The sequence below is a fragment of the Cetorhinus maximus genome, chromosome 3 (assembly GCF_964194155.1).
Source record: "Cetorhinus maximus chromosome 3, sCetMax3.hap1.1, whole genome shotgun sequence".
Taxonomy (NCBI): domain Eukaryota; kingdom Metazoa; phylum Chordata; class Chondrichthyes; order Lamniformes; family Cetorhinidae; genus Cetorhinus; species Cetorhinus maximus.
Window position 1 is genome coordinate 96,635,079 of NC_135881.1, and position 12,748 is coordinate 96,647,826.

Here is a 12,748-nt window from a genome sequence, read left to right on the forward strand (position 1 = left end):
TGGTAATCGTGTCCATTTTTCTGGGCCTCCTGGCTTCTCTCTACCCTCCCCAATAAATTCGGCCTTATGAAATTCAACATTGTCTGGAGATATCTCTTCACCAATAACTGCGGGGGCAATACTGGTGGTTGTGTGTGGCGTACTCCTATAGTTGAATAGGAAGCATGATAATCTAGTTGCAACAGAGTCTCCATCCATCCTTCATTCCGGACTTGAACGTCTGGACTGCCCTCTCGGCCAACTCATTGGATTCAGGGTGGTATGGCGAGGTCTTAACATGTGTTATGCCATTGAGACTTGCAAGCCTTTGGAATTGTCCGCTGGTGGATGCCATTCCTTTATTAGACACTATCATTTCCAGTAACCCGTGGATTGCAAAACTCTGGTGCAATCTGTGTATGGTGGTGGCAGATGTGGGTGATCATACTTCATATACATCCATCCACTTCGAGTGAGCATCTATGATCAGGAGGAACATTGTGCCCAAAAAGGCCCCACGTAGTCAATGTGGAGGTGGACCCATGGCCTTCCTGGCTATTCCCAGGGATGCAGTGGAGCTGAAGGAGGCAATTTCTGTCCCTGTTGGCAGTGTATGCAGCTGTTGACTAAGTTTTTGATTTCTGTATCCATCCCTGGCCACCATAAGTAGCTGCGTGCCAACATTTTCATTCTAGAGATGCCAGGGCGAGCACTATGCAATTTGGTCAATAATGGTTGTCTTCCTCTCGGAAGCACAATGACTCTCGCTCCCCGCAGAAAGATGCCACCCTGGCAGGTGAGTTTGTACCTCCTATTAAAATAGGGCTTCATTTCATTAGACTTTGGCTTGTTAGACCATCCCTGTAAAACTTGTTCCCTTACGTGAGACAAAACTGGATCGAGATCTGTCCACTCTCTTATTTATCTGGCATGTACTGATGACGAATCTGGAGAGTTTAATAACAAAACAAGTTCTTGGGTAATTGGGACGTTCGCGTTGTTGTCTTTTAGAGGCAATTGGCTCAGTGTGTTGGCATTTGCAACCTGGCTACCTGGCCGGTAGATAAAAGTATATTAGGAAGCAGCTAGAATCAGCACCCACCTTTGGATACATGCAGAGGCAATTGGGGGTATTGCCTTGTCTTCGCCGAACAAGCCAGGTAGTGGCTTGTGGTCAGATACACTGGTAAAGTGGTGACCATAGATGTATTGGTGGAACTTCCTAATGCCAAACATAATGGATAAGCTTTCTTTCTTGATTTGAGAATCATCGTTCTGCAACGCTGAGTATTCTTCAGACGTTACCAATGGGCTGTTTGGAGCCATCTGCCATCCGGTGGGAGAGTATTACCCCTACTCTGTAAGGGGATGCTTTGCAGGTCAGAATTAATTCTTTCTTTGGGTTGAAATGTACCAATAGGGCCGATGAACATAGCAACCATTTTACCGTCGTAAAAGCCTCTTGTTGTGGAGCTTGCCAAGACCACCTGTGGTGTTTCTTGAGCAAACCGCATAGTGGAGCTAGTACTGTTGACAAATTTAGGAGAAAACTGCCATAATAGTTAATCATTCCCAAGAAGGACTTGAGTTCTGTGGCATTTTTCGGTGCTGCCACCTCAGGAATAGCTCTCACCTTTTCTACTGGGTGAAGGCCCTGCAAGTTGACCTTATGGCCAGGTAAACCACTTCTTTTGCTTGGAAGATACATTTTCCTCTTTTCAAACATATTCCTGCTTGTGAAAAACACTTCAACGCCCCTTCCAGGTTAGCCAGGTGTTCTACATCAGTTAGTCCTGCTACTAGGACAACATGGGGGCCCTTGAAGTAAATTTTCCATAGTCCGTTGGAAAATTGCACACGGCAATGAGAGTCCAAAGTGTAACTGGGTATATTGGTATAAACCCCTATGTGTTTTGATAGTCACTAAGCCCTGAGAGGTCTTTTCTAGTTCGACTTGCTGGTAAGCATGGCTCCTGTCGAGCTTCGTATATGCGGTTCCCCCTGCCAGCTTGGAGTACAATTCATCAATTTTCGGTATAGGATAGTATAGGGTGCCTATCAAGTCTGGCCACTTTGCTAAAGGTCAATTTGTTGTCCCCACATATTCGCACACTCTGGAACTATGGGTGCTGCCCTTTTGGAAAACTGTACGGGTTGTAAGACTTCCAACCTTTCCAGCCTGTCTAATTCGGCATCAACTTTTTCTCACAATGCAAAGGGTACTGGCCTCCATGAATCTGGGGGTTGCCTCAGGATCCACGTGGATTTTAGCTTACAACCCCTGAATCTTTCCAGGCTCCTTCCTAAACACAGAGGCATATTTCTGCAATCGTTTTGCAAATCTTTCATCCTGAGTTGAAAAGTCCCAGTCCACTCCAACTTTATTTCCTTAAGGCAGTTCCGACCAAGTAGACTTGGACCCTCCCCTGCTACCACTATTAGGGGTAGATTAACAGACTGATTTCCATACTGTACTGGAATCTTGCATATGCCTCTTACACATATGCCTTCACCAGTGTACATCTTTAATTTAGCGTCTGAATTTTCCAGTTATAATGGGTAGTCTTCTCCATTTAGATATTTGAATGTATGTTCCCCTATAACTGTCGTGGATGCCCTGTATCCATCTCCATTCAGATGGATTTCTCATTGACTTTCACTGTCATATAGCTTGGCTGTTTTACCCATTTTAAGTTGAATAGTGAATAAATATCTGAGTCTGTTTCTTCTGGTTCCTCTATTATGTTGATTTCATGATTTCTACCTTTTTGCTTAAAGTTTTGACTTAACCTCTCATTACAATGTTGCATAATGTGTCCATTACGATGGCAGAAGAAACATTCAATTCTTTTAAATTGTCATTCGTTTGCAGGTTGTCGGGTTCCATTACTACCATTATTATTGTAGGCTTTCTCTGTTGAACCATTGTTTTTTGCTGGTCTGTTAATGGTGGCTGTTTCCTGACTTTCCACAGAGCCCTGTGCTTCCGCGCCATTTCTAACCGGTGCTTCCCTCCCGATGTGAAGGACGGCGCCATTTTATGCTCCCTTGATTACTTCTGAATCCCTGACTGTGCTCTCCATTGCGAGCGCCAACTCCAGTGCCTTGCTCAAGTCTAAATTCATTTCTGACAACAACCTTTTTTGAATGGTGTCTTCATTATCCCACACACTAATCGGTCTCTTAACATGTCACTAATTGATATCCTGAACTCACAGTGCTTTGTCAATTATTTTAAGGCTGTTACATAGCAAGCGACTGTCTCTCCAGGGGCGCAACACCTCGAATTAAATTTCAAATGCTGCATTGTTACTGAGGGTTATGGCTGAAAGTGGCTTTAGACAAGATTTACCAACTCATCAAAGCTCTTGGAATCTGGAGCGTTGGGTACCGTTAGACTACGAATTAGGCCATATGTTTTACTACCACACATTGATAAGAGGATTGCTCGCCTCTTCTCCTCCCCTGATATGTTGTTGGCCAAAAAGAAGAACGCAAAGCGTTCAATGTAATGTGACCAGTCATCGATGGTCTGATCAAACGGTTTGATATGGCCAAACTGTGGCATACTGGAGGGAAATGATTTTGACGACTGTGATGAAGGCTGTACTTACAATCGCCTTGCAAGGTACGGCTGATTTATTTCCGTTTAATTCCTGCGGCTTTCCTTGGTGTTTTCGACTTGTGTTTTGCCTCATCGCCAGTCATTATGTTCCTTCTATTGGATCGCTTGTTCAGCAAACACGGTTGCACACCTATCTACTGATAAGTGAGGTGAGCTGGCAATCAAGATGATGTAGACAAAGAGACCATTGTAAAGTGAAGCACATGCTGTTTATTCACATAAGTAATGGAGCACTAAAACACGTGTGCTTCTCAAGCCAAAACCCATTCTAAAACTACTGCTTAACAATGTAGCCCGTGCTACACAGCAATTGGGTAATACAATCATGTGGTTAGTCTGCTTACATTCTCTTAAAGGTGCATTGCACCTCAGATTACCACAGGCGGGTACTGACCTTTACTGTTTACCATACGGACAAGGCCAGCCAGGCTGAGCGATCCAGAGGCTTTGCAGCAATTGCTGGGTTCCCCCACGTCCAGGATGCAAACAACTGCACACATGTGGCCATTAAGGTGCCAGAGGGTCAGCCAGGAGCCTTCGTCAACAGGAAGGGATTCCACTCCATGAACGTGCAGATAGTGTGTAACCACAGGATGCAGATTCAGCAAGTCTATGCAAGCTGCTCTGGCAGCTCCCATGACGCTTACATCCTGAAACACTCCCAGGTGCTGAGGCTCTTCAGTTCTCCAGCTCAACTGGATGAATGGCCGCTGGGTGACAAGGGATGCTCTGCGATTGAAGAAGTGGCTCATGACGCCTCTTCACCAACCAAGAAGAAAGGCTGAGCAGTGTTATAATAGGAGCCATGCCTCCACAAGGGAGGTGATAGAGAGGACCATAGGCTTTCTCAAGATGTGCTTCCGATGCCCGTTCAGGCCGAGCGCTACAATACCCCCCAGGGCGAGTGTCACTGATATTGGTTGCATTCTGCACTCCCAACAAACTGGCCCTGGCAAAGGGGGTCCCACTGGAGGAAGAGGATCATGATGCAGCTGCAGAGGCCACAGATGATAGGCCAGTAGTGAGTCAGAAAAGGAGAACAGTGAGGAGAAAGCTTAGGGTGCGGAGGCAGACCTCGGTAACTCCAGGGAGGCAGAGATACCAGGGACGCCTTGATTCAATGCTCCTTCAGCTAGGCTACCAAAGATCAGCTTCATCTGCAAGCTAGGGCAGCTGCCTCCATCCCAGATATCTGAAATGACCCTTTCATTTGAACCCAAAGTCCACTCAGTGCCTGTGCAATAAAGTTTAGAGCCACTCACGTCATTACATACTGGCAAACTCTGCACCAAAAATATACAAAGGTGAAGCATACTCAGGCCATTAGGACATAAACAAAATTTATCTCATTTTGACAAACCAGAAAAATTTACATAACCTTCTCTGGTCTTCATTCCCAGAGCAGCAAAGATAAACCAAACATAAATGAACAGAAAATCACCCGTGAACTGTTCCTCTTGGGCTCATGGTGCCTTTAACTTATGTTTCTGAGTGCTACATCTTGGCGACCTCCCTCGCTGGCACCAGCATTGGAGGCAGCCTGCTCACTCTGCTGTCTTGTTGGCCTTGATAACCTTGGTAGTCGTCCTCTGGCCGGTGGAGCCTGTGCTGGCCCCACCTGGAAGGGAGCAACCAGTGCCATGGCTGGCATCTCCCCAGTCATCGCAGCATCATCAGATGCCATGGTCACTGGCAGAGGGGCAAAGGAGCTGCTGCCATCACCCAGAGAGCCCTGGGAGGAGCCCACAGAAACGACAAACAGGTTGCGCGGCAATGTGAGATCGCTCTGGACCTCCCTGCTCACCATTGATGGACGGGCATCTAGTTGGGATACTGGGTGCCTCATCATCTCCCACACTGGCACAGACCACCTGAGGTCAGTGCCTGAGTAAGGGCTTGCAGGTCTGAGCACAAGCTCAGAAACCTTTGATTCTGTTCCTGGAGCTGCCTCTCCATGAGAGTCGCCACTCTCTCAATGGAGGAGGCAGTGCGCTCGGCCATGAGAGTCAGCGCAGTGCTCACGCTCTGCATAGACTCTTCCACAACAGAGATCATGGTACACAGACCCTCATGGATCTCCGCCAGATCCACCCACACATCTCGCTGGACATCCAGCATCTGCTACCTAATGGACAACGCCAGAGGCTCATCATCTGCCTTTGACTGAGCATTGTCCTGGTCCCCAGCAGTCCTCCGACTGCCGGCACCCTGGGTACTCTCTGCCTCTGCCTGCACCTCAATCAAGCGTGAAGCGCCCTCACCAATGTGCCCCAACATTCTAGCCGCCGATCTAATGTCCACCGAGGCGCTGGTATCTGTGCTGATGCCTGCTTCAGAGAGCGGGTGTGTGACACAGGTGCATCTAAAACCTGGTGGTCCTCTGGCGTCATGGGTGGCCCTTTAGGTCCACAGAATGATTGCTTGCCGGTGAACCTAAAAGAGAGAACGAGGACATGTCATTAGTTAACATCATCACACTGTCACTGTGCATGCCTGGCACGCTGGTGAGACAATGGAGATCTGCATCATGGTGCCATCGTCTTTCAACGACCAATAGGGACTCCAGGTTCGAGGCTCCCATCAATGAAGGGACGACAGTAGAAAGGTTGCATGATCCGAAACTCTCACCTCTGTGCACTGTACTCTTACCTTCGTCTGGCACCCCTGCCTCTCCACACCAGGTGCATGGGGAGTATGCCAGCTCTTGAGCTCAAGTAGCAGGAGGTTGGGCAGGCCTCTGCCTGTACATGCCCACTCATCCTGATTATGGCTTGTCTTTTCCTGAAAGGACAGAGGAGCATTGATTAGTTCACTCTCTACCTGCAGCGCCATTGCAGCCTGGCCAACCCCAGCTGAGGGAAACCTTGCAGGGCACATCCGAGTCGTGACGGTGGCAGAGTGGTGAACATAACTGATTCCCAATCAATTGATCCGGGTTCTATTCCTGGTTATCATAATCTTAGAAGCAGGCAGTGGCATAGTGGCATTGTCACTGAACCAGGGACCCAGGGTAATGCTCCAGGGACCCAGGATCGAATCCCACCATTTGAATTCAATAAAATATCTGGAATTAAATATTATTAGTAATGGGTTGAAAGGTTATGGGGAGAGGGTGGGAAATTGGTGTTGAGTCTGAAATGAGATCAGCCATGATCGTATTGAATGGTGAGGCAGGCTCAAGGGGCTGAATTGCCTACTCCTGCTCCTAGTTCTTATGTTCTGAGCCACAAGGCACTCAGTCCAAGCAGTCAGGGCTCACACTCTTGGTCAGCTCTGGCGTCATTGACAGTTGGCACTCAGACTCTAACACCCCTGAAGTCCACGGGGGTGGGGGGATGACCAACCTTTAAGGCTTCAACACATTGACCCATGCCAACATGGTACACACCCTTCCTGAGTGCAGTAGATTATTCAACTGTTTCTGGCACTGCACCCATGCATGGCTGCTCACCAGTGGTGCTACCTCCTCCCGTGCCCTCTTGGTGAGGTGTGGTGGCCTCCTCCTCTCATCTCTGGGGACAAGGGTGTCCCTCCTGGTAGCCACCTCCTCCAGCAGGATGGCAAGGCACTTATACAAAAAGCAGGGGGTCTGGGTGCCCACCTGACCTGCCCTCCCGCCTGGCATCTCCAGCCACACTCGGCTCCATGACTTCAATGTTGAAGATGCAGAGGAGACGTTCAGGGGCTGCTTGGGCTGTTTTTAAACTGGCCACCATGTCACATTGGACCCGGCGGCCGACTGGCACCCACCCCCGCTTGGCCCTTCCTGACCAGCGAAGAGCCAGGCTTCACACTGGGCAGGCTTTAATTGACCCACCAGTGTGAAATTGTGGTCGGGCACTGATCGCAGGCAGCGGACCGTTTCCCAGCCGTTCCCGGGCCTGCTCACCAATGACCTCAAAATCCTGCCCTATATTACTAAAACAAGTTACAAATAAACTGGAAAAAAAAACAAAACATGCTGGAAAAACTCAGCAGGTCTGACAGCATCTGTGGAGAGAAAAGCAGAGTTCATGTTTCAAGTCCGTATGACTCTCCTTCGGAGCTAAAGAGAAATAGAAATGTGGTGAAATTTATACTGTTTAAGGGGAGGGCAGAACAGGTGAAGCTGGATAGAAGGCCAGCAATAGGTGGAGGCAAAGGAGAGATTGCGAAAGGTGTCATAAACAAAAGGTTAAAGGGCTGTTAATTGTGGTGGTTCTGGCTAAAGGAGGTGCTAATGGTGACATTAAGAGTGGGAAGCAGAATGTGATAATGGCCGGACCAGGGTAAGCACTCTGGAAAGTGACAGATGGCCGTAGTGGGGGTGGGGTGGGGGGAGGGGACAGTGGTGGGAAAAAAGATCGAAAAGGCTAAAAGCTGGGGGCAAAACAATGAATAAAAATGGAAATAATTTTTAAAAATAATAATAATGAAAATAAGCGGGGTGAAAAAATAAATAAAAATTTAAAAATAAAATGAATAAGAAAAAAGGAGGGGATCAAAAAGGGGTGGGGATGGAGGAGAGACTTTGTGGTCTGAAGTTATTGAACTCAATGTTAAGTCCGGAAGGCTGTAAAGTGCCTAATGGGAAGATGAGGTGCTGTTCCTCCAGTTTGCGTTGAGCTTCACTGGAGGCCAAGGACGGACATGTGGGCATGAGAGCCGGGTGATGTGTTGAAATGGCAAACGACAGGGAGGTCTGGATCATGCTTGTAGACAGACCGAAGGCGTTCCGCAAAGCGGTCACCCAGTCTGCGTTTGGTCTCTCCAATGTAGAGGAGACCACATTGAGAGCAACGAGTACAGTAGACTAAATTGAGGGAAGTGCAAGTGAAGAACTGCTTCATTTGAAAGGAGTGTTTGGGCCCTTGGATGGTGAGGAGGGGGGAAGTAAAGGGGCAGGTGTTGCACCTTCTGCGATTGCACAGGAGGGTGCCATAGGAGGGTGTTGGGGGTGATGATGGAGTATTAACAACCCTTTGACCTTTTGTTTATGACATCTTTCGCAATCTCTCCTTTGCCTCCACCTATCACTGGCTTTCTATCCAGCTTCATCTGTTCTGCACCCATTAAACAGTATATATTTCACCACATTTCTATTTCTCTTTAGCTCTGAAGGAGAATCATATGGACTCAAAACATTAACTCTGTCTTTCTCTCCACAGATGCTGTCAGTCCTTCTGAGCTTTTCCAGCATTTTTTGTTTTTGTTTCAGATTTCCAGCATCTGCAGTATTTTGCCTTTATCTACAAATAAATTGTACTGACAACAGACAAGCCTAGTAACTGCTGAGTCAAAATGACTGTTGCAGTGCTAATCTAATCTCACTTCTGGGGTGGAATTTTCAGTGCCCACTGGCATTGGGTGTGTTCAGCGGCATGAGTGGATAATATGGCGAGAAGGCATGAAATCAGTTTGCAAACATCCACTCTGCCCATCAAAGGCAGACCACGTTTCCCTCCATCAGACTTCGGGAACCTCATTGTAATACATCTGCATATCATTATAAGCCCAGTCCGCTGGAATCATCCCCCCATGCTGGATGGTCCCCCCACTTCAGCGTGATTGCACGCCGACATGCTTCACAACAGCATATATAAGACGTGCATATGGCGGGCTGCACTTCACTCGGGACTTCAAGGTTTATTTGCCTACCTTCCTTTGGAGAGCATTCACAGTCATCAGTGCCAGGCTTCACAGACAGCATCACATCACTTTTATGAGGGATGATGAGCAGCTCTGCCTACCAGACCAGCCATAAGGCATGGGTGGCTTTTCAATGGCTGCAGGGCTAGGGCTTACTTGGGGAAGGGGGAGAAGTGGCCTCAGACAAGGGAAGAGGCTGCAGGGTGAGGGCTGTACTGGGGAAAGAGGGCATCCCAGGGTATGTGTGGGGGCAAATGTTGATCTGTGCAAGTGGCTTCAAGAGGGTGAGGGCTGAGGAGGCAGTCTCCAGAGGGGATGAGGCCAGATGGAGATGTGAGGGTATGTGTGAGGGAATGGGTGGTGAGGTCCTTTGAGCTGGCAGTGAGTGTGTGAGTTTAGAGTGATGAGATGGTTGCCTTACTCTGGGAGCATGGATGAGATCATTCATCCTCTATCTGCACTGGTCATTACAAAACTATGTCTCTGGGCATGATGTCCAGTAGAGGCAAAGACGGTAAAGGTCTCGGTAAAGGTGGCACTAACCAGCACCGAAAGTCCTTCAAGATAATATCCAGGGAATCACTAAACCCGTCATTCGCCGCCTTGCTCAACATAGAGGCATTAAACGCATCTCCGCCTCATTTAAGAGGAAATCCGTGAGGGTCTCAAGATGTTCTTGGAAAATATCATCCGGGACTCAGTCACCTACACAGAACACACTAAACGTAAGATTGTTACCATGTGGATGTGGCCTATGCCCTGAAGCGCCAAGGGCAAAATCTGTATGGGTCCGGTGGTTGAGGACTGCTAACAAAAACATCTCTATCTGCATTGGATGGCCAGCCTCTTCTGTGCAGCATTGGCACTGATCACCACTGCCATTGCCTATCAAGCCAGAGTGGTAATGTTGCTGCCCCTCCTGTGGTTAGAGCAGGGGTACAGGACAGTGGGCCTCCAAGGCATCAAAAAGGCACTTGAGGGATGCATCACTAAACCTGGGGGCTGCAGTCTTCTTGCCTTTCGTGGCCATGTCTTCTTTGCAGCAGTCCTGGGCTAGAAGCACTGAGAGGTGTGCATGCAGCTGTACTTTAAATATGGCGCTCAGCGTGATGAAGCGGCGAGATGACGGCGTGGTGGGCAAATTGGAGCCTGCCCACCCACCATCGAAACGGCGTGTTTCCCGGGAATACATAATTAATGTAGCGGGATTGGGAAGATACAGCGTGAGAAGGCGCCATTGTGGCCGACGGATAAAACGTTTTTTTCGCCTGCTACTGCACTTAGTGTAAATCTGGGAAGATTCCACCACTGGTGTCATTGCATATGAGTTATGCAATCTTATGAAAACATCCTCTGATATCAGTCTTTACCTCTATAAAGTTATCGAAGTTATCTTTCAATATTTATCATTAAGTTTAATTTTTGTATTAAACTGTAATCATTAACCACATTTCAGTTAACACTTTTATTAAGTGACTACTTAGCTGAAATTTCACCTCTGCAGGCAGTGGCACATCAATAGTACTGGAAGGAATATCCTACGATCCTTTATGTTGCCTCTACAAGTTGGCATGATTTTTTAAATAATATTCTTTGAATGCATGGAATTTGCTCCATTTAATAAATTGGGTAAATTACTCTATACTGGGGCTTCCAGTGCAGTGTAATTTACCCAATTTATAAGACATGCTCTAACGTATTCAAGCAATGTACATTTATACATGCAGTCGTTTGAAAATATTTATCCTGGATTTAATTTAAAGAAGGGTAGTAAGCACTCTGATTTTTAGAAATGTATGAAAGATAGTGGCATATGTTATTGGGGAGTTTACTGCTAAGCTCTAGTAAATTACACTTCTACAAAAAACAATATTTATCATATATTATTGCAGGTTTAATGCCTTACCCTGTATGTTCTCTTGGGTACAGCTTTGCTACTCACTCCCACAGTGAAATGAGTATCATTCTGTTCAATGTTTAACTCAATGAAAAGTTAACTGAGAGGTGTAACAATTGTAAAAATAGAAATAAAAGATAAAATAAAAATAACAAAAAAAAAGTCCTAATATCACTTCAGCTACCTTTTGATTGTGCGTAAGGAGCTCTGCTGTGACCCTCCAACGCCCCCCCCGCCCTCATCCCCCACCCCAACCCCCACCCCCACCATCATCCTGCCACCAGGGAAATGGCCTGAAGGTGAGATTGAGTCAGGGAATTGGCACACCGGCTGGAGCACAAAATTCCATGCTCGACTGTCTCCGTGCCTGCCACCATTGTGGCCTGAAAATTTACCCCTTTGTCTCTGTTTCTTTTTTATCCCTCTTCCTTATAGAATCAGAAAGGCTCAGAAATTGTGTCATGGGATCTTTTACATCCATGCAAGCAAGCAGATGGGGCCTTGGTTAATGCCTCATCTGAAAGGCAGCACCTTCAACAGTGCAGCACTCACTCACCACTGCAATGGAGTGTCAGCCTTGATTTTGAAGAACAGAGGAGTTCTTCCCAGTGTCCTGGCCAATATTCATCTGTCTATCAACATTACGAAAAACAGATTGTCCGTTCATTATCACATTGTTATTTGTGGGAGCTTGCTATGGCTGTCACGTTTCCTACATTACAACAGTGACTACACTTTAAAAAGTACTGCATTAACTATAAAATACTTCAGGATGTCCGGTAGTTATGGAAAGAGCGATATAAATGCAAGTCTTTCTTTCCTTTCTCAGAATGTTTAGGATTTCCTTCCTCTTGCTGTGATAAACTTTCACAGATGCCAATACCTCATATAAAAGAGCATACCTCACAAATCTTGACAGTAGAAACAAGCTGTTTGACTGTATGCAGGGCATTATGGGTGAGATTGACCCAAGCACATGCATTTTCCAACACGAGCCATGGATAATAGTTAGGAAATGGAGGCCTTGATTTATGTATTCAAGCTCTGGAGTGGGACTTGAACCTGGAATCTTGTGACTCAGAGGCAAGAGCGCTACACATGTGTCTTGATCATCTTATGTAGCACTTAATACCAATTCAGATGATGAATATATTGATAATTGAAGTGGTATAGTTGTATTTCATAAAAGATAGTTGTTTCAAATCATTGCTGATCTGATTAATCTTTTTCCTGGCTTTTGACTTGGGAGAAAAATACTAATACATTAATCCAACTGTGTGTACTGTATGAAAACTTAATAATAAGAATCCATCAGTTCTTTGTAAAGTTGTTACCAATCTTCTCTCTCTTCTGTGCTGACAGGTGAGGAATGATCTGACCAGTGAACTGGAGAAAGCAGACATTCAAATCGCAGACACTGAGAGTTTCTCTAATGATCCTTGCCTGAGCGTCAGAAAGCTTAGGGTAAGTAAAGGAAAATATTAACAGTAAGCCAAGAAAAGAATGCAAACTCTAAAAACAGATTTTTGTAGCATTTCCACCATCTTTTATTAAATTGTGAAGGGGTAATTGGCAGAATACTGTTTGTTTACCTGTGAAATGTTTATTCCAATTTAACA

The 12,748-nt window shown here is 46.4% G+C and overlaps 1 protein-coding gene across 1 annotated transcript in view; it reads left to right on the top strand.

Annotated features, from left to right (window-relative positions):
- LOC144674182 (gamma-aminobutyric acid type B receptor subunit 2-like) overlaps positions 1-12,748 on the top strand; it is a 585,472-nt gene that overhangs the window by 153,423 nt on the left and 419,301 nt on the right. The window contains exon 3 of the mRNA XM_078535658.1: positions 12,492-12,593. Within this exon, the coding sequence (XP_078391784.1) occupies positions 12,492-12,593 (102 nt within the window). The remainder of the gene's footprint in view (positions 1-12,491; positions 12,594-12,748) is intronic.